Source organism: Phalacrocorax carbo, chromosome 6 (genome assembly GCF_963921805.1).
Source record: "Phalacrocorax carbo chromosome 6, bPhaCar2.1, whole genome shotgun sequence".
NCBI lineage: Eukaryota > Metazoa > Chordata > Aves > Suliformes > Phalacrocoracidae > Phalacrocorax > Phalacrocorax carbo.
In genome coordinates, this window is record NC_087518.1 from 40,587,226 (window position 1) to 40,607,853 (window position 20,628).

Genomic DNA, 20,628 nt, shown 5'->3' on the forward strand with positions numbered 1-20,628 from the left:
GAGCAGGGACATCCTCACCTAGATCAGGTTGCTCAGAGCCCCCATCCAGCCTGACCTTGAATGTTTCCAGGGATGGGGCATCTCCCACCTCTCTGGGCAACCTGTGCCAGTGTCTCACCACACCCATTGTAAAAAATTTCTTCCTTATATCCAGTCTAAATCTACCCTCTTTCAGTTTAAAACCATTACTCGTTGTCCTATTGCAACAGGCCGCGTTAAAAAGTTTTCCCCTATCTTTCCTATAAGCCCCCTTCAAGTATTGGAAAGCCACAATAAGGTCTCCCTGGAGCCTTCTCTTCTCCAGGCTGAATAACCCCAACTGTCTCAGCCTTTCTTCATAGTTGGCTTTCATACAGCTGGCTGAGGGCTGTTTTATGAAAGATAAGAAGTGAAAACTATGTATGCTTTTACAGAACTCTACCAATGTTTGTGGTTACTGCCTATTGATAATTCAGGTTAACCTTCAAATTCATCCCATAAAGGTCTGACGAAACTGCTAAAACCAAATATATCAAAACCTCCCTAAGACCTCTTGCAACACACGGATAGAGTGACACACACCAAGTTCTCAAAAGGCTCCAGCAATTAGCTTTCAGTTCATGTGCATCCGTCTAAACACAGGCTGGTGAACAGTTCAGTCAAAGAACTCTTTACAACACATCTACGGTCGTTCATATACAGAGATGAATCGGCATTACTGGGAGAGAGCACAGACATACCAGAAGGTTGTAAATAAGCATTTCTATCTTATTAAGAGTAATTGAATTTGAGCTCATTTTTTCATGGCTTGGGCAAAAAGGTTGTTTTCCATGATAGGGGGAAAACCCACATACACTTTCAATGGGAAATCTTTTCCTTTCAGAGCCTAGCAAGATTTCCCAGGTTTGAATACTATTATTTCCCTACTTTCAGTTTTTACAAACTTACAGGTATTTATAGGTATCTGGTGTACACACAGTGAGATACAAGAGACCAGAGATGCACCCTTCAAGATACACAGATGGGAGGAAATATCTGATCAGCTCCAAGCTCCCTGCTTAGCTTTTCATTTAAGAATTCTTCTCTAGAAGCAGTAACTATAGCATCAGCTGCAACATCTAGTGTCTTGGCTGATGAGAAGACATTAGGATCATTATGGAGGAGAGGAACATTGGAAATGTATATGAGAATAGAGGAATCTCATGCAGAAACAGAGTCATGTACTACAGCATTGGTTTATACCCACTCTTTATGGATATGAGGGAGAACAGGTAAGAACAAACTCCAGGAAATATATCTTAGTGTTGGACTCTTCTACAACTAAGCAGCAGTGATACAAAAGAAAAAGACTGTCTTGACCTTTGGATGGCCAAGCCAGAACGCTTATGGAGAGATGCAGCCCTGTGGGCTGTGAAACACCCACGTGGTACAAACCACTCCTTCTGCTGGTAGCACGACTGGCTGCAGGCTGCCCCTCTCACGTTCTGCTGCAACTGGTCTGCGACTGCAGGTGACCAATGCACACCTCTGGGAATGCAGACGCTGCTTCACAGCGCATGACTTTGGCAGCAGCTGCCAGGGATGAGCAAACAGCCCAGGTAAGAAGCACTGCAACCAGAGCATCCACTGCATCCTGAACAGCTCTGGTACGGCCTGGGATCACACCACACAGAGACATCTGCCCACAGCATGGGCACAGGCCAACTATTTTTGTTAAGTGCTTTTCTAGGAAACCTGAAAATGTGGTACTGTGTCCCGGCTGTGTTTGCCTCCTCATTTTCCATACAGCAGATGGCAGCATTTGAACTGAAGTACAGGAACAGCATTCAGTGGATGAAGGGTTTATTTTTCCTACAAGAACAGTTTACTGAAAAGAAACATTTGTTTCATTCATTCATAGTGTTCTGAAATATATTAAAACCAAAATGGCTAAGTGATATAATTCATGTATTGCATTTCAATATTTAAAATAACGCTTGCAAATAACAATACTATTAAATTCAGTGATCTTAGAAATTGATATGTATTTCTCTGTTAATATTTCAATTGTTCTGCACATTTGGACAGCCATATTACCCACAGTTAAAATTCTGACAAGAAGTGGTGGAACAATATAAAACTCTCCCAGATGCTCTGTTTTCTATATATGACCCATAAATCTGCAGTTCATCTGGGGTAAAATTTCAGTTTATTTATTGTCAGGCAAAGGTTGTTTTTTTATTTAATCTTCTGTTTTACTAAAGCAGCAGAGTCCATTATCTCTGGTTACAAGAGGTAGATGAAAATTCCTAACAGGGAAAAATATTAAAAAGAAATATCAAAATTTTCCAAGATGATCTAAATGGAATGTTAAATAACTATTAATAATAGTATTTTTAATTTTAAAATTAAAATATTTTTGTCTCTGGCAATACATTTTACATTGGGTATCCTACCACAGTTAAAAATTTGCAATGTTTAATCATTTGATTTGGGGTAATTCCTTTATATTATTCAAGAAATAGAAATTTTCATGCCAGGTAAATGTAGATGGTCCTGACGATATCCTTATAACAATGTAACTGATCAAGAGCTCAACTGAAAACTCTACAATTATATTAATTTCAGATAAATGGAGGAGGATATTCATGTTTTGATTTTCATTTTTGGTAGGTTACAAAATTGATAAGAGATACCCTCTCCAGTGCACATTTCTGTGTAACTCCATGAAGTTGCAAAGCTCTTGTCCACTTCCACTTTGAGAGGAATATGGAATTCCCTATGTCGTCTAAATATTTCTAAAGAACCAGGTGGACATTAATTCTACATCTCCCAACATTTTGCATTAGTTTTGTCTTCGTGTCACAGCAGGAACCCAACATTAGGGTTATGGGCCTGAACTGACTTATGAAATCAAGGTTTTGCTGTCTAGACAATAGCAAAAGCAGACATCAATCATGCGTACTTTGGGGAGAACAGATATATTATTCTTCCTCAACTGCTGTACTTGAAACATGCTGATGAGTATTTTCTGGGTATTTAGAGAAAAAAACCAGTTCAAGTCAAGGTCTGTAAATTGGATCCTGTCCATAATACATGAATACCAGAATAAATCAAGCAGAACTTACCTTGACTTTCCCTGCATTTTCCTCCTCTTCCTTTTTTTCTTCAAATTCAAAGGCAACAGTCATACGTTGTTGTCTCTGCTCCTCCCATAAAGTAGGGTTAAAACTATCACTGTCTGACTGGAAATCTACAGTTAAATAGCAAGCAACAATGCACAAGAACAAGTAATTAGCGCACCCAACAGAAGAATGGAAATGATCCGAAAAGACACGCGCATAATTGATCATGTAATCTTGGGTTATTGTTTTAAAACCGTTGAAGGGGGGCAATGAGAGTCGTAACTGACAAACCATTACAAACAGAGTTTAGTATTAAAACTGGAATGAGAGTGATGGGAAGCAACAGGGTTTCAGGGCAGACGCAAAGCTGAGGGGCAAACTCTCTAACTTAATATAGGAATATCAGGAGCCAAACCCTCAATTCTGCCAGGCTCAGAGCTCTGAAGCCCCCACGCCTATGAGCTGGCCCACCCCCCAGCTCTCTCAGATGGGTCCAGTGTCTCTGCAGGTTGAGCTGGCTCTGGCCAACAGCCTGTCCACATGGCAGCAAGGCATATCATAGAATTTCTGTCCCGTGCACACTCAATTCACGGGTTGAAATTTTTTATACAAGGCCATTCTTCTGAAAATAAAAAAGCATTTAAGAAAATGTAAATCTGGTGGCCTGAGAATAACGGATCTGCAAACAGGATTCCTTTGTGTATGACAAAATATAGACTGTTATGTGTGCACCACTGGCTTTATGTATCAGAAGAGACACTCACACACAGAACCACATCTGAAACCCCTTCCCTCTCCCTCCTTCTGTTTTTTCCTCCACTATCTGAACAAGCGCTGTTCCTGCCTTTGTAGGAACTGCTGATGGCGTTTTACCTTCATCACTGCGGGGTTGCTGGGGAAACATGTAGTTAGTCAGTACTCTCTGCTTTGTTTCTGGGTGAGCCTCAGTTTGCAATGGAATGAGAGCCTTGGACTGTACAGAAAAGGCAAAATAAAGAACTGTTAACTCAGAGCGTGTCTTAACTGAGACGGGATTTTAGCATTTGACAAATAGAAAATACAAGATTAACTAAAATTTGTATAAAAATAAACTTCTCTATGGACTAAAAGAAGTATTAATCTGGTGGAAATGCCCCCTCTCCCATTCCTCACTTCTGTAATTTCTACCAGCATCAACAGAAGAACACTAAATGTCAGAAATACTGTCTGCATGTTCAGAGTCATATCAGTGAGGAAGTTAAAGGATCAGCAGAAGAAAGCTGCAACTACACAGTTAAAACACCCACATTATGGCTGTGATCTCTTTTAAGCTAGGGATAACAAGGAGTAAATGATAGTCATGGTTAATGAGAGTTATTAGTTCATCTGAGGGTAAACCTGGTGCAAGATACTGGAGAATTTACATGAAAGTACTCTGACTATTTGGATGTTTTACTTCAGTTGATTATTTTTTTATTATTGCTTTGGTCTAATGTAGTATCTAGGAGTGACTACCATAGTTCACAGAACAGAAATTGATCTATACTACATCGTAGAAAAGTCCAAATGCCAAAAAAAAATTGTATATTTAAAAGGAAGTGTATGTTCTGTGGCTGGGCTGAGGAATCATGCAATGTTATTTTTTGTAGTGGAAATTAGAGTGAAAAACCCAAGAAATCTATTTCAACTCATTAAAATTTACTCATAATTTTCTATTACCCCTTCTATTAGTCTCCCCTCCCTTCAGCTTTAAAATTTTTTGCTTAGCTATAAAAGTCGGAAGTACATTTAAGGAGCAGTGCAATAAGCATGTACCAATGTAAATCTATAGACTGCACGGCATTTGACTTTTCTATGATTTAAGGGCACAGCTGAATGGTACACAGTGGCCAGGAGTCAGCAGGAATTTAATCTGACATCTTGACAAAAAAACGACCCCGTCTGCTGGGCCATGCCCCGTGGACAGGCATGGGCTCTGCTCTGAGCAGTTCTGCAACCAGCAGTGCTCAGCACAGCCGTACGCACATGATCTCCTGCAAACAGGCAGCTGCAGGACCTGAGACCCTGTGGCTCTTTCATACGGATAAAAGGATGGATTAATTTCCAGTAGTATGATAATTGGCCCCTGAAGAATTATCCTCATCAGCTTCACTTAAAGAGGTAAAATATCTGACCACAGGCACTACTGCAAAGTGAGAAAGACGAGACTATGTGAATTTGAGATTATTAAAAACTGTTAGGTATGTCAAACATGTCTAACATTGAACAAATTGAGTTTTTCTCCTTTTAAAATATGGAACAGCAAAATTATTCTATCTACCAATTCTGGAAAGGATCGAGACTTATTTTAGTGCTCAGAGGCTGGTTGAACTGTTACATATCTCAGTGTTCATGTTACATAATTTGTTTTAAAATGGAATCCTATAGAATATATGGTAGTGAAACCAAACCCCTCAGAACAAAGAAAGGCATACTTAAATTTAAAAGTAACTTTTAAATGAGAGTTTTATCTAAAACAAGACTAAAAGTTCTTGTGCATCTTTTACATGTTTAAACTCCCACTGACTTTTAATGGAGTTTAAAACATGCAGGAATGGAAGCAAGGAAAAGGGAAAGGGAAGATGACAAGACTAGAGGCATAGATGGAGTAAAGGATGGGACAAACTAATAGCAAGTTTGATAACAAAGTCTTACCCCTTGATTTTCTATTTACAAAATATTCTCTTGACACTTTTGGCCTTGATTTACTACTTTTGTACGGACAGAGAAGCTTAGCTAGATGCAATAATGATGCAAGATGTATAAGGATAAGATGATATAAAAGATTATGATAAGATGTAATAAATCCTGCAAAGGTGATCTTTCCAACTTAATAAATGACAGCCAGCAGAAACTTTATCTTGTTATGAAAGTAGAAAGCTGGACCGGGAGCAAACACGTCTAAAATTCTACTACAATCATGTATTAAATTATAGGCTTCATTTACAGCCCTTACTAAGATCACTTAGTTACTAAAGAAAATATGAATATTGAAAGTAATTACCTGGTTGTCAGAAAGCCACAAAGCTGCAAGTTCTTTAAGCTTAGTAAAAGTGAATGGTAAATTCTTCAGTCTGTAAATGATAATATTGGAACAACATGAATCCTTCATTTTAACAATAGTTTCTTTTAAAGATTTGTATGTAGCATGTTTATCTTGATCCTACCGAAATAGCTATCATTTCATATCTTTATTTTCTCTCACTTTTTACTAAAATATAGTATTTTATTAAAGGCGTTCTACATTAAGAGTGACATGAAACAGTAAAAAAAAATTAGCATTTCAATTATACATGTAAACGCATTTCCTAAAAGTGATCTGAATGTCAGAATGGGGAAACGATGACTAGATACTTCTGGAAACTTCATTCATGTTTTTCCCACTAATTCTGAACTTATTATTTTTACTTTTCAGTCTGTACCACATGAGAGGTCTGTCCTAACCACACACCTTCATCTTTGTGTTACAGAAGGAGCTGGAGGACTGTAGGAAGAAATGGACTGACCAAAGGACTGTATTACAAAGACAGAAGTTAAACGTCATTTAACAAAAAGAAAAGAGAAAAAGCCCTTTTCTAAGAGAGTCAGATAACCCCATACCGTGGAAAAAAAGGGTGTTACAGATCTGTTCACTCACACCTCAGACAAAAACAGGCAATCCACCGTCAGGTACTCCACCTGCACGGCATCACCCGGAAAATCCTTTGCCCCTCTACCGGCAAATAACCAACAATACTCCTGAACTGCCTTTATATTAAAAACCTATGTGTATTTCTGGGAGATGAGCACCCCACAAGCTTTTGTACCATTGCCTTAATTGAGCGCTTTGAAAGTGCATCCATTATGGAATTACTTTAGATAGATTTTTGCCACAAAGTCATTACCATTACAAATTGTGCTATTTCAGAAAGCAGTGTGTACCTACTGCAAGTAACAGATTTTAAAGATTTTAATAAGAATACCTTATACTAAAAATGACTTATCTATAAAAGTGAAATAAATTGACACAACTGTATACACATACATAGTGTACTATGACATAAACTCCAATTACATGCCTGTATAGATTAGTGCAGCTTTACATGCATGTGCATGTTTAAACCTAGAATTAATTCCATAAGAAAGTAAGGAGTGCCTAAACTACCTGAAATTTAGTTTTCATTCCTGTCTCATAATAAAATGAATACTGCAATGTGGAATAGTGCAGTATGTTACATTTTTTTATAAATTCAGGTTACAAGTTTAAGCTTTAATAGTTAACATAAAGATTCTTAAACAGTGTTTATCCAGATGTTTTATTCAGAACTTTTTTTTATTGTGCAAAAAGAGACAAACTTTTGCTTTGCAAGTGATATCTTTGGTTTTTTACACTTTAGGATTCAGTACCTGTAATGTAAGTTTCAAAACTATACAGAAACCTTTGTCTGTAGAGGGTTACTGGTGATGTCTCCAATGCACTGAAGTTGAGAAGTATGTATCAAAGGGAGAAGCAAAACTGGTAAGTGTGCTTCAGAAATTACGTACGGCAAGGGGGTCTCCAAGCTGGTTTTCCATTTCCAAATTAAAACAAAACACAGAATTCTTGATTTTTAATTCTTCTTTGCCAATAAAGCCTGGATACCTGTTTTTAAACATCTGAAAAGGTCCAATTTTAAGGAGTCTTTAAAAGAAAAAATCTCAGCGATCAAAGAATGTAGGCACCCAAAATCATTCCTGTTTTTTGAAAATTTTCAACCAAGATAAGCCTCAGCCTCTTTTTCTAATTGCAATTTGTTTTTGCAAGTTTAAGACTGCTTTTTAAATTGTGTATTTTAGGAACATTCCTCCTTCATCTGTACTGACAATGCACATACGAAGACTCCGACTTTCATGAACAACTGAATTACTAAGTGATTTTGTATTATACCCACTTTCTAAACAAGGCCCATGATAATTGTCACTTACACTATATTAGTTTAACCATGAAAGGTAAATACATAAATGTTTTTCTAGCTTCATCAGACAAAATAAGGGTATAATACAGCTACAAAGGCTCTCAAATATTAGTTATGCATGGATGTGGGTTGATTACTTTCTACATACTATAGGCTAGACCCTATTTGGTATGAATCAGCATAACCCTGCTGATTTCAAAGAGCTAACTCACATCATCCTCAGTAAAGGATTTGGCTTCCTCTGAAGAGAAAACTGTTCATCAGTAATTGAAAAAAAGTGATTAATCTTCACTGCTTCCATTGATCTAATACATGACAGCAATCAGATATCACTACAAAGAAATGAGAAGTTTATGGCTGTGCTATTCAACAGAGTTTCTTCTTTATGCTTAAATGCTGAAACTTCTCACTGGACAGTTTGGAAAATTACATATGTAATTGTTTTTATAAATCTAAGGGAAAATATATTCACAATACTAGATGAAACTTTAATTGGTGCATAGATAGTTAATTAAGATGATGGCCAAATTAAATTAACTTACAATTCAAAGGCAAACTACGCTGTACCAAAATGAGTCATTCTTACTATGGATGGTATTTTACTCAGTCTGAATAAATAGCCTTTGCATGAGGCAATTTCTCTACTGGAAGGTGCTGTTTGATTGTTTCAGAGCAACTGTATCCCAGCAATCAGGACTAGGAGTAGGAATAATAGAAATATAGCCACAGACCCTGCACCCATTCCTTCAGGCGTCAGTTGAATGGCATCCAAAGACATGCAGTCTGTGGGAAAACAATATCTCTGAACCTTCAGAGCAGTTACACTAGTTCTAACACATGGCAGCCAACCACTGCGCATGCTTTCCTGCGTGAGCAACAGCTTCATTCCTGTGCCGTTTTTTAATCACTAGTAACTTCAGTTTGCAACCTCTTGAACTGATTTGTAAAAAGAGCTGAAAATGTGATAGCCAAATTAAAGAAATCACTTAGTGCTATAGAGATTATCTGTATTCATATTAATTAGGTAAAATTACAGGTAAAATCGTGTATGCCATTGGTAAATGTAAAAGTTTAGAAGTTATTAGTAAAAATTTTTCTTTTAAGGTAAATCCTGAAGCACTAACTGATTTTTCAGGAAAACAAATGTCTGCAGTAATAGTTTGGAAAAGCATGAAATGCATATATTAATTTTATAGTGCTTAATTTTCACATAAAAATGTTTTCTTATGAGAAAAAATGAGAAGTTTCCCCTGAAGTTCTTCAGGTAAATAAAACCAAACTAAACCAAAACCAGCACAGTTTATGAAATGACACCCCTAAACTAGTTCTTTAAGAACAATCTAAAACTAAAAGAAAGGTTACTTACCAGTAACCGATGCTCTTTGAGAAGTGTAGCCCAAATGTACATTCTAACAATTCTACCTCTCAATCACAGGACTCATACCTGGAAGGACTCTGAGGAGAGAGGAGAAGCAGATGGAAGACAAATGTATATGTGGACTACACATTGTGAAGAACACCGGTTACTGGTAAGACATCGTTTTTTCTTTGAATGAATCCCATGTGCACTCTTAACAGTGACTGAATCCAAGCAGCTATCCCCAATGACTCATTACACGGTGGAGGTCTCAATATCTTTCGTGCAAGTAGTAATTGCACAACTACTTTATCAAATGCTGCATTGGTTCTTGAGGCACTGGAGACAGTGTTATGCCTGGCAAAGGCAAGGATGAATCTCCAGGTAGCTGCCTAGCAAGTACCTGGAATCAAAACCTTCCTCACTGCAGAGGGTGAAGCCACCTAAGTTCTAGTGAGAGGCACACTAGCCCTCATTAGACTCCACCTTTGCAATCTGATAGCAAGTCAGGATTCAACCCATCACTGCCTTTTATTGTGCAGAGACAACTACATACTGCATTTCCCAGGGATGAAGAGCCTCTAACAGGGTTGAAAAGGTTTGGACCTGTAAAGATAAAAGGAGAGTGGACTCCCAACTATGGAGATGAGAAGTATATAGTCTTAGACTGTATGGCATGGGAAAGAAAAGCTGGAGTCTAATTCCCTGGTTAAAATGAAATTCTGACATGAATATTTGAAGAAAGTCCTAAACTAAACCAGTTTCTGGTCAATTAAGATCAGCAAGGTCCATCTTACAGTGATGAGGGGCTTCGGAAAACTTGGAACAGGAGCAAAAACCCATAGTAGCTGAAACCATAGTATTAAAAATGCACTAGAGAGTAACTCCAAACACTGACCCACCTTCGAGCAAAATGTTTCAACTCACAAAAATTTGGGATTCTCATTAGCCTGAGTGGCAAAAAGTCAGGTTTGCCTCCTTCCTGAAAGACATCCAATCGGGATTTTAGACCAATGCTCCCAAAACATTTTTGACTTTCATACCCAGACAGGCTCCAGGTAATGCGAAGAGAGAGAAGTCCTCTTTTCCTCTTTACATGCTACATCTCTTCATGTGTGCCTGACCATTCTGAGAGTACACCACAAATTTTCTACACCCTCTGGCAGGGCAAGTTCAAAGCCACCAATATCCCTGTACTCTAAATGCCTTGAGTCAGAATGCACTCCCCATGCCATGAGGACCTAGTCTATAATGAACAGTTTTGGTGGCAAAAGGACATCTCTCAATAAACACTTGAGTAGCTCAGCTATTAGCAGAGAAAGTCACCGGGATAAAGGCAATGACGTAAGAGGCTAATGGATACACAAGTGCACCATTTACAGTCACAGTTGTAGACAATGGAGGTGAAATTTAGCATGTGACAAAGTAGAAGGAGATGACCCTGAGGTATCATTCACTAGGATTAACTTGCAGTGGACAGATCCCCAGTGGAAGATTGCGTTTCTTTTGTAAAATTATACATCCATGATGATCAGCATGGATTGACAGTCACGGTGATGAGTCTGTTCCCTCTGCAAGGAAAATAACAAGCAAAGATGCATAAGCAACTGGACACCTGCCCAAATGGACATGGAATCCTCTCTGTTGTCAGGAGAAAGTCATCAAGGACTGACCAGATAAATTGCTGAAAGAATATGCAGTCATATGCACAGCCCATCCCTGTTTGTTATATAGTACAGGGAGTAACAGCTGCTCTTCAGAAGGTTTGTGCAAAGGTTGGAGCTTTCATGCAAAGAAGGCTGCATCAGCAGTGTTCGGTGTGACTGGGTCTGCCTTACCAGCGGAGCCCACAGAGGCCAGGGCTCAGCAGGTCTCGTAACAGGCTGACAGGGAAAAGGCTGACCCACATCCTAGGACCCAGGAGCCCAGCACCGTAGGGTGAAGCATATGCACTGACCCCTTGGCTCTAGAACTGCCTTTCCGCTCTGCTTGCGTGTCTGCGTCTCTTCTTACAATGGCTTGAAAGGGTATCCAAGAAAAGAGCTGGTGTGCTCTACCTCCTCTGTCATATCCAAAGCAGGAAGAGTAGAGGGACAAAACTGTTCTGGTAACATGGAAAGGTTCCTAGCAACAAGTGGAGCCCAAGTACACTCCTTATTAACATGTATATGTGGACTCATTCAAAGAAAGAATGGATATTACCTTAATGTTAATATGAATGTGAAAATGGGAAAACAGAAAAATGGAAAAAAAAATTTCAACATTAGGATGTTATCTGAATTTTGTCCAAACCCTTTGGTGCCAAAACGTTGAAACTTTTAAATTTTATTAAGGTGGGAAATTCCGTAAGAAAAGCATTACCACAATGTCTCAGCAGGACAACCTTTAACCTTAGCCAGAACTGATATCAACAAAGGAGTTAAAATTTACTCCCCAAACCACTCAAGAAAAGCACAAGACAATTCAACCAGGTTTAAAGGTTGAAGGTCTACAGTCTGAGTCAGTTCCTATCCCTCCTAGTCTCCACTGTGCTCTCCCATTAGTACTACAACGCTCACAACTCACTGTACAGTTTTTCAGGTGGTCTTGAGAGAACAGCTTCCCACCCCAACAGGCAAAGGCCCCGTTCTCCTGCCCTCCTCACACGTGCTGTGGTGCACAGCCGCTGTTTACCTTTAGCTGGCTTTGGTGTTTGCCAGACTCCATGGTGAGCAAATGGGCCATGAGGAGTGTCATAAAACGAACACAACAAGAAGCACAGTAGCTTCTTCCATTTCCAGTGAGATAAGTCAGCTCAGTGACTTGTCCAGTGAGCCCTGAGCAAGCATAAGGGCAGATGCTGGGCTACCAGCCAGCACTGACGGGGAGTGGGAACAACAGCAGCTGACACTTTCCACCCCAAGGAACATCACATCACTGGAATCCTGGTCCCATAATCAGCTTCCTCCGCAATGGAAATCCCAGTCCTTTTTTACACATGGGCAGCTGGAAAAAAGGAAGGTGGGACAGCACTGCTGTTCTAGTGACATCCAGCTGTCAGGTCAGCTTGGTCAGGAAACCTTGCCTACTTTTACCACCTCCACTGCTTCCTCCCAGCAGTAAGCCACCTCCTCCCTCTCTCTCCCCAGCAACAGCACTCATAATCAGTAATTACACATGAAGTCACATGCCTGAAATCAGCGGCTGACCTGACTGAAAAGTAACTTGGCAAAAAAGACTAGTTTTCTGTTTCCTCAGTGCAAACTCATTGCACAGTTACGGGTTTGAAAACAGGGCAAATGGTGATCCAGCTCAGACTGGTTTAATGTGCCAGGGAAGGCACCCTGCAGCTGATGATCCTTGGAATCTCAAGAGGCCCCGAACCAGCACCATCCTTTTGCCTCCCCACTCCTATGCCCACTCTGCGCCTCCTCCTGCGTGCCTCTACAGCTGGCTGTGCGGCAACAAGGTGGACCAGCCGCTGCAAATGTCCATCTGAAAATTCACCATATCTCTGATCAGCTGCTTTCATCTGTATCACTTAGGTATTCAAGATCACCATACGCCTGGACAAAATCACACTGGGACAGGACAGAGTATACGAATGCAGGAACTGTGAGGGGAAGCTGGACTGCCTTTGTTGGCAAGAATGTCAGCCTGAGGGAGTTTAAAGGGTTGCCTGAAATACAGTTTCATACTCTAGCTGTACAGATAAAAAGCACAACTGTAGACAGCTGTGTTGAGATACTGATGGAAGAGAGTAGTCCCTGTCCCTCGGAAAGCACTGGAATTTGAAACCCAAAATCAAGAGACCCAATATTTGATTCTGGGGCTTGGACAGTTTCAACAGAAACTAGAGTTAAGTTTAACTTTATATTCTGGTCCATACATAATGTATTTTATGATACACAATTGCAACGCAGAAAATCATCTAATAAAATTAAGCAAATAACTTTCAACAAATACATTACAGGGATTTCTACATTACTTCATCTTGTATATTATGGTCAACCTTAATTTCAACAATGAAACTGCTGACAGTACATCAGACACAGTCCTTCCTCTAATTTTTCCTGAGTACATAGGATAATTACCGGAAGCAAAATGGCATTCACACACCATTTGTTGCACTACTAAGCAAACTTCTATTTCGGTGGTTATACTGAAAATTAGCATATTCTTGGAACATACATATGGGTAAGTTTCAAGGAAAAGTCAGTCTTTACTGATGCCTGTGGCAGCACAGGATAGGTATCAAGAGAGGCTCACTGTAAGCACTCCTTTTCTCAGAGGAATAGTCATGTGCATAGGAACAAGAATCAGGTTTTTTGACAAAATCTTTACTCTGCTGAAGAAAATACAAAATTTTCTTTTCATTTCAGTGGAGTCAGGATAACATGCTAGTGTGCTTGCATTTAATGATTTCCTATATATCAGCATGTCACAATTTTTTAATCATTAAATATTACAAAGTCATATACTATTTTAAAGCCAAATATCACACTTTCACATGAAAACACCAGGAGATAAAAGAAGTAAACAGGTTTTAATCTATTGAAATACACTGAGACCCAGATCTTGGCCCCATTCAAGCTTTTCTTTGGATGTCAGTGGGACTAAAACAAAACAAAAATTAAAAAAAATCCACCAAGCTTTTTCCTTATAGCTTAAATAGTTTAAATAAAGTAATTAAAAATATAAAAATTACATTTAGAAATATATTTTATATATATGTATTTTTACAATTACATAGAAATAGTTTAAAATTAAAAAAAATAATTCTTAAAATGGCTTAGAAAAATTATGTGAACTATACCTGTTATCGCTCAGATTTAACACTCTCAGCTTCTGCATCTGACCAATTTCATCAGGAAGAAATTCTAGCTTGTTAGAGCGCAGAGACATGACTGTTATGTTTTTACAGCTTCCAATCTATAGGAACGAAAAAAACAAAGATGTTAGGATACCGACTTTGATAGAATTTATTATCACTAACTTTTTATGTCGGGAGGTAGCCAAATTGTGTGTTTACTATAATTGACAAAAAGCAGAAAATACAGAATCTAAATTCAGAAAATTATGCCCTCCTTTTGTCAGTAACATCAGGAAAATGTCTGGGGTTACTTGCGCTACTCTTCCGAGTGATACTCTCACCTTTACATGAACCTAGTAATTTACTGGTTTTACTATTTTGTTACCGAGTATGAAAGACAGATTCAGTCTTCCACATAGTGCAGAAACAATCAGTTTAACAGACACTTTGTCTGAGTAGGGATGAAATCTTGGGCCTATCACAAAACATTTCAATCTGTAATTTAAAAACAGAATCAGCTTCTCACTTCTCTGGGCAGTTCAGGAAGGAAATTCTCATCCACAGCCAACGTCCTCAGGTTATGAAGGTAGCCAATGGTAGAAGGTAAGGACTCCAACTCATTGCAGCTGCAGTCAAATTCTTCTAATAAAGATAAACTGAAATTGTAAATACACTTGTTAGATGCTATACAAGGACTGGATAACAAAATTTAACAATCTAAAACCTTTGAAAGTTTTAAAGCATCACACTACTACAGACATCATGCCCTGAAGAGGGAACCTTTATTGCATATTTCCCTAGTAAAAGTCTATAATAATATGATTTTTAGGAACTATTAGGGACACTGTTAATCAATCTTAACCAGCAAGGCAGTTTAAGAAAGACCACTTAGTCTCCCCACATTATCATTCTCACTTTATATAGTGAGGAAGCATTCCAAGTACTTCAAACAGATAGTCATCAGGGCAATTCACACTAAGCTGAAGAATCAAACCAAAAAGTTTATAATCTTAACGTACAAAGACAGACAACAGGTAGAGAAATACCACTGGTAAGAGCAAAGGGAAGGGAAGCAGAAATTGCCTCCAGGGTACATTCCAACTGATGCGCTTGACAATTTCTACTACAGATCAGTCACGAAAAAAGATGAACTTGGATCTAAACTCAGCAATCTCAGCCTGTTGTAGTAAGACACAGCTTTTGTAAAAGTGCTTATCTTTCACGTGTTGAGAAAGCTGGCTAAAGAGTGATCTTGAATGGGTATCTGTATGGCAAGGACTGAAACAAAGCAGACTAAAGTAAGTGTCCTTCTGACACTCAAATTCTCTCTTTAAAAAAAAAAAACGTAAATCATCTTCATTTCTGTCTTGTAACCCTTTTCCTAGATTGTTGTATTCTGTCAAACTGTGAAAAGAAAGAGACCTGACCTTTCCTCCACATGAGCAGGTTTTCAGGAAAGAGGATGAAATAGAGACAGCTGAACAAAACTCCCCTGTTGAACTGAAGTCCTGGTTAGCCATAGCCCGCAGTACCAGGGAGCAGTAAAAAGCACAGCTTCCTAGTGTGTGGAATTGGCATTCGGTATATTACTGCATTTTATTATCCATGAAGAGGTTGTGAAATGAGTTGGTGATTTTGTACTGAGTCCTAAACGAAAGGGGCCCACGCTGTAAAAGCCACGGCGTTCTCTGACAGCGGCTGGCACCTATGCAGGTTGAAAGCCAAGGAAACGCCAGGATTGCTGACCCAATGCAGAGTGCTGACAGTCAGCACTTGAACCTCCTCACCCACCACTGCTCCGGTACAAAATGGCCTTCAGAGGCATTTTTCTGCTCTTCAGGACCTTGTCCTAGCCAGTCACACAACCCTCAGCACTCTCTTCAGTGTTTGCTTTTCCCTGAAGACAGCAGGTGGTATCAGGCAACACTTCATCAATCTCACTTTGGTGATTAAGAATCAACAATTTGACCTTTGTTAATGCAAATAACACAAACAGAAATACGTATGTAATACATGTTATATATAGAGAGATATAAATATATATACATATTACATATATATTATGCACATACACACATATATATAAATATACTGAAGAAATATCTACTGAATCTCTTAAAAAATTAGGCTGGATATAAACATTCTTGAAACAAATACTGTACTACACTGCTCATTCAGCTCACCAAATAGAAGTTTTGTGACCCATTACAAATGTTATTGTTCCCTGCTTCTGCTGCCCTTTTTTTACTCCACGTGTACTATCTTCTTCTCTCAACTGACTTAATTAATAGTAAGGTTAAATGGCAAGCAATTATTTCTTCCTCAATGTGTGTCATCTACCTGTCCATTGATGAAGGCACTAAGTGCCCAGAACATTTTTTCCAAATGTTTTGGAAGATCTGATAAAAAGTCTACCTCTGCTACAAACCTTCCTCCTTAGTATTTATGAGTCACAGCTGCAGGACTGGACCTTCACTGTATGTCTAACTTACCTTTATTCCAGTTTTCAAGTCTTTTCGGCCTTCAAAGTTTATGAAACATGAAACCAGAAATAGCTATTCCTAACATGGAATTCTCAGAACTTTCCTCTAATTGCTGTATTTCAGTAGACTGAAAAGCCAAAGTGAGTCATAGAGTGATTAGTGAGAGAGATGCATGGAATATATCCAAAAGCTCTGCCAGGTTTGGTTATAGCTTTTCTTTAATATAACCTTTGTATCCACCACAATTTATTTCAAACTAGATACAAAGCAATTTCAGTAAAGGCAAAATTCAGTCATGTTTACCTACTTCATACAGAATATGTGCTTGACAGAGCAAAGTCCAACTGCAAAGGTTGTTAAATTGCAAGATGCACACATTCTTCCTTTTACTGATGATAACACAACCAAAAAAGCCTGAGAATAGATAAGCTAATTGAGAACTACTATGTTTCCAATGGTAATCAGAAAATCTGATATTCTGAACTGTAACTGTAGAAGTTTTCCTGACAGTGAAGAATGACTTTATCAGACAGTAGACTATTATTTGAAAGGTATTGTCTGGCACAGACATTCTCAGCTTCTTTCCTTCCTGATGACATCAGCAGCAGACAAATGAAGATGGCCACAATAAAAACAACAAAGCAACAAAGTCAGTGTGAAACTATATTTTATCTCTATAACTACCACGGTTAAAAAAAATATGCACTTCAAAAGTGACTTTTCATTCATCATGGATTGTGCATGAAAGTAAGCTGACAATAACAGCTATAATTTCGACAATGCTAATTTAGCTAAAATATTAACCTTACTGTCTTCTTGGGCTAAATTCAGATCATTCTTCATAGGTTTAAAGAAAGGCAGACAAAAATCAGATATGCACCTGCTGTTCAGTTTGGCACCCATTGGAATGAGGCAGTTCACATTACATAGAATCACAGCATCATTAAGGTTGGAAAAGACCTCTAGGATCATCAAGTCCAGCTGTCAGCCCAACTCCACCATGTCTCCTACACCATGCCCTGAAGTGCTGCATCTACATGCCTTTTAAATACCTCCAGGGGTGGTGACTCTACCACCTCTCTGGGCAGCCTGTTCCAGTGCCTGACCACTCTTTCAGTAAAGAAATTTTTCCTAATATCCAATCTAAACCTCCCCTGATGCAGCTTGAAGCCATTAATGTCCCAAGGTAGATGAGGAAAGTTTTTAGACAGGTTAGTAGAGAGAGAGATTAATGGACAATGAAGACTGCCATGAATGAAAGAGTAGTTGCAACCCATCTCAGCCCCATTTCATACAGTCACAGCACTTTTCTCCCAACAGCCACAGCACCCAGATAACTGCCAAAGCAGCCTAAACCCTAAGTGTAAGCTACCCCCCACTATTTGTCCAACATTAGGCAAAAGCAATTTTGCAGGCTCAGGAATAAAAGTTTACACTTTCCTTTGTAGCATCTGGACTGTCAGATATGGTATAGACTAGACACATGCACAAAACATTTGTCTAACACAACACACTGCAACACATGAGCTGCACCATTACCCATGTACCGGTCACGACTGCCCTTGTGACACCTTCCCACCCACAGAGTGGGAGCATGGGCATTCACTCAGGTCTTACAGATAAAATCTCCAGTCTTTGGGTCCAATTTGGTACCTAATCAACATGAATCCACTGATTTTATGAGGAATGTTTTATTAAGCTGGGTCTTCTGTGCATAGTATCTTGCAGGGTCAAACTCTAAATGCCACTTGCAGGCTTGCCCTTTGAACGAGACTGCCAGAAATGAGGGTGGCAGTTCACTATTAGCAACATCGACTCAGACAGCATTGAAGCACTCTGTCTTGTCATGAAATTGGTCCCTGGAGGGAGAATTCCCTCCTCCACTTTGCTAACCTTTGTGTGACAATAATATACTCTGCAGTGGGTACTACAACTATCATTTAGGAGAAAAGACCCAGTAGGAAACTATCTAAATGGATGAGTCAGAGGAAGAAAGTCCATTTTGATGTGGGAGACACTGTCCTCATTAAATAAGAGAAAGTACTTCATTTAAAAAGCACAACCAATCACTCAAAAATAATCTGATAATATTAGGTGATTAGCCTACTGCTTTGCATATACACCATTTAGAGCAGCAGCATGCATCTTTAAAAATGTAATTGATGCTCCATGATAAACAATACTGAACAGATATAAGGTTTAAAAAAAATGAGGGGTTCCCCTTCAATTTGAACAATTCAATAAATAAGACACCTTCATGACAGGTTTTATAAATCAACCCTAAAAGTTGTTAAAGACAATGTTGGACATTACATCAACCTTTTTGTAGAGTGTCCAGTAGAGCTTTGAGCCTTACAAGCTTTCACTGCCTATCAGAATTTATTGCTACACAATGTTTATAAGATTTCTGCTTTTGTGATTCATATAACCAGTTTTTAATACTCTCCACAAATATCACATAAATCTAAAGATACTGCAAGAAGTACAGCACGGTAAGCCAAACCTGAGCTTTCAGTTGCTGCAGTTTTAATAGTTCACAAATTTGCTTTTTTTTTCCCTGACTGGCATACCAACAACTAAATTATTGTTGAAATTATTACTATAAAAAGGGTGCAGGATTAGTAAAGCACTGGCTGTGCAGGTTAGAGATTATTTTCATTCTAGAGACCTCACTGTACTCTCATAATCATAGACAAGTCTAAATGAAGCCTTCTAAGCTTTACTTTTGGGAGCCTCAGAGCAGCCCTGGCTTAAGAAAGCTACTTCTAATGAAATAGTTTGTTGAGCTACAACCTGCTGAAGAGAGCACTGCGAGCAAAGACACGGAATCTGAGTGCAACTCTGCTCCCAGATGCCCCATTCCCAATGTTTCATGCTGACAGCACAGAATTGGTATAAATGGGATAACCATGTGTTCAGTCACACCAGACAGACAATCATTACTTAGGCTGAACTCTTTCTTCTGCATGAATATTACTGCTGGTGCAAGGAGGAGGATGAAAAAACTGGAGCTATAGCTGTAGAAGGCAGCAAGGGACCACATATTCTGCAAATTTTTCCAGATATCAGTTTATATAGCATTTCAGAAGTAAAATATGTAGAGGAACAGGCATCCTACAACAATATCAGTATTAAAGGTATGTTCTGCCAGAAGGGCATATGTCTAGTGTGAAACAATACAAAGAATCCCCTCTTACCGTATGTGGAGACGGGCTTGCATCCACCTTGAATTTTAAAATGAATTGCAGATCTCACTTAGCAATAAGCTCAAGAAGCACAGCAGTACAAGACACAATTTTGCACCAGTGGTCATGTAATATCTGACTAATGATAGCTAAAGGGCATCACTAGTGCTTTTCATTATAAGATTACTTATAAGATACTTTCACATTTTGATGTACACATCTATGAAATTATCATGACTTTTTAATTTATGCTACTTCAATATTTTAAGAAATCTTCCTACATAGGAGGTTTACAGCCATTTTCTTTTCAGCATCAAGTACTGGCTGTTGCTATGGAAACAGACGTATTCCCCCAAATACTTCTATTTCTTCTAATTTTGCTGCTCTAATCATCTAAAACACAAGTGATTCATACAGAAAAATATCTTTGTTCTTCTTGGAAAATGTGACACATTTCGTCTTCCTACCACTTCGGCCAGTATAAGTCCACAGAAGTAATAGTGTTGCTCAAATGTAAATGTTATAAGATGGGTGTTAGGCACACAGTTTGAAATTGTTTTATAATCCAGTGCATCTTTGTCTTATTTTCTATTTCAAAAACCCTGCATTCTGCAAACAGAAGGGAAAACACATTTCACTTAATGTTGAAAATCATGAGACTTATACTCACTTTCCAATTGCATTTGGCAGAATTGTAAGCTGATTGTCATCTACTTTTAAAGTTGTAAGCCTTTTCAACAGTCCTACAAAACAGGTAAGGAAGAAGTAATAGGAAA

General features: G+C 38.7%; 1 protein-coding gene across 3 annotated transcripts in view; it reads right to left on the reverse strand.

Moving 5' to 3' along the window:
- Positions 1–20,628, reverse strand: part of LRRC7 (leucine rich repeat containing 7) — a 180,890-nt gene that overhangs the window by 43,087 nt on the left and 117,175 nt on the right. For all 3 annotated transcript variants that reach the window (XM_064454837.1, XM_064454840.1, XM_064454838.1), the window contains exons 10-15: positions 20,523–20,595; positions 14,711–14,840; positions 14,188–14,303; positions 6,106–6,175; positions 3,957–4,056; positions 3,087–3,211 (exon numbers count right to left, since the gene is read on the reverse strand). In XM_064454837.1, the coding sequence (XP_064310907.1) occupies positions 3,087–3,211; positions 3,957–4,056; positions 6,106–6,175; positions 14,188–14,303; positions 14,711–14,840; positions 20,523–20,595 (614 nt within the window). The remainder of the gene's footprint in view (positions 1–3,086; positions 3,212–3,956; positions 4,057–6,105; positions 6,176–14,187; positions 14,304–14,710; positions 14,841–20,522; positions 20,596–20,628) is intronic.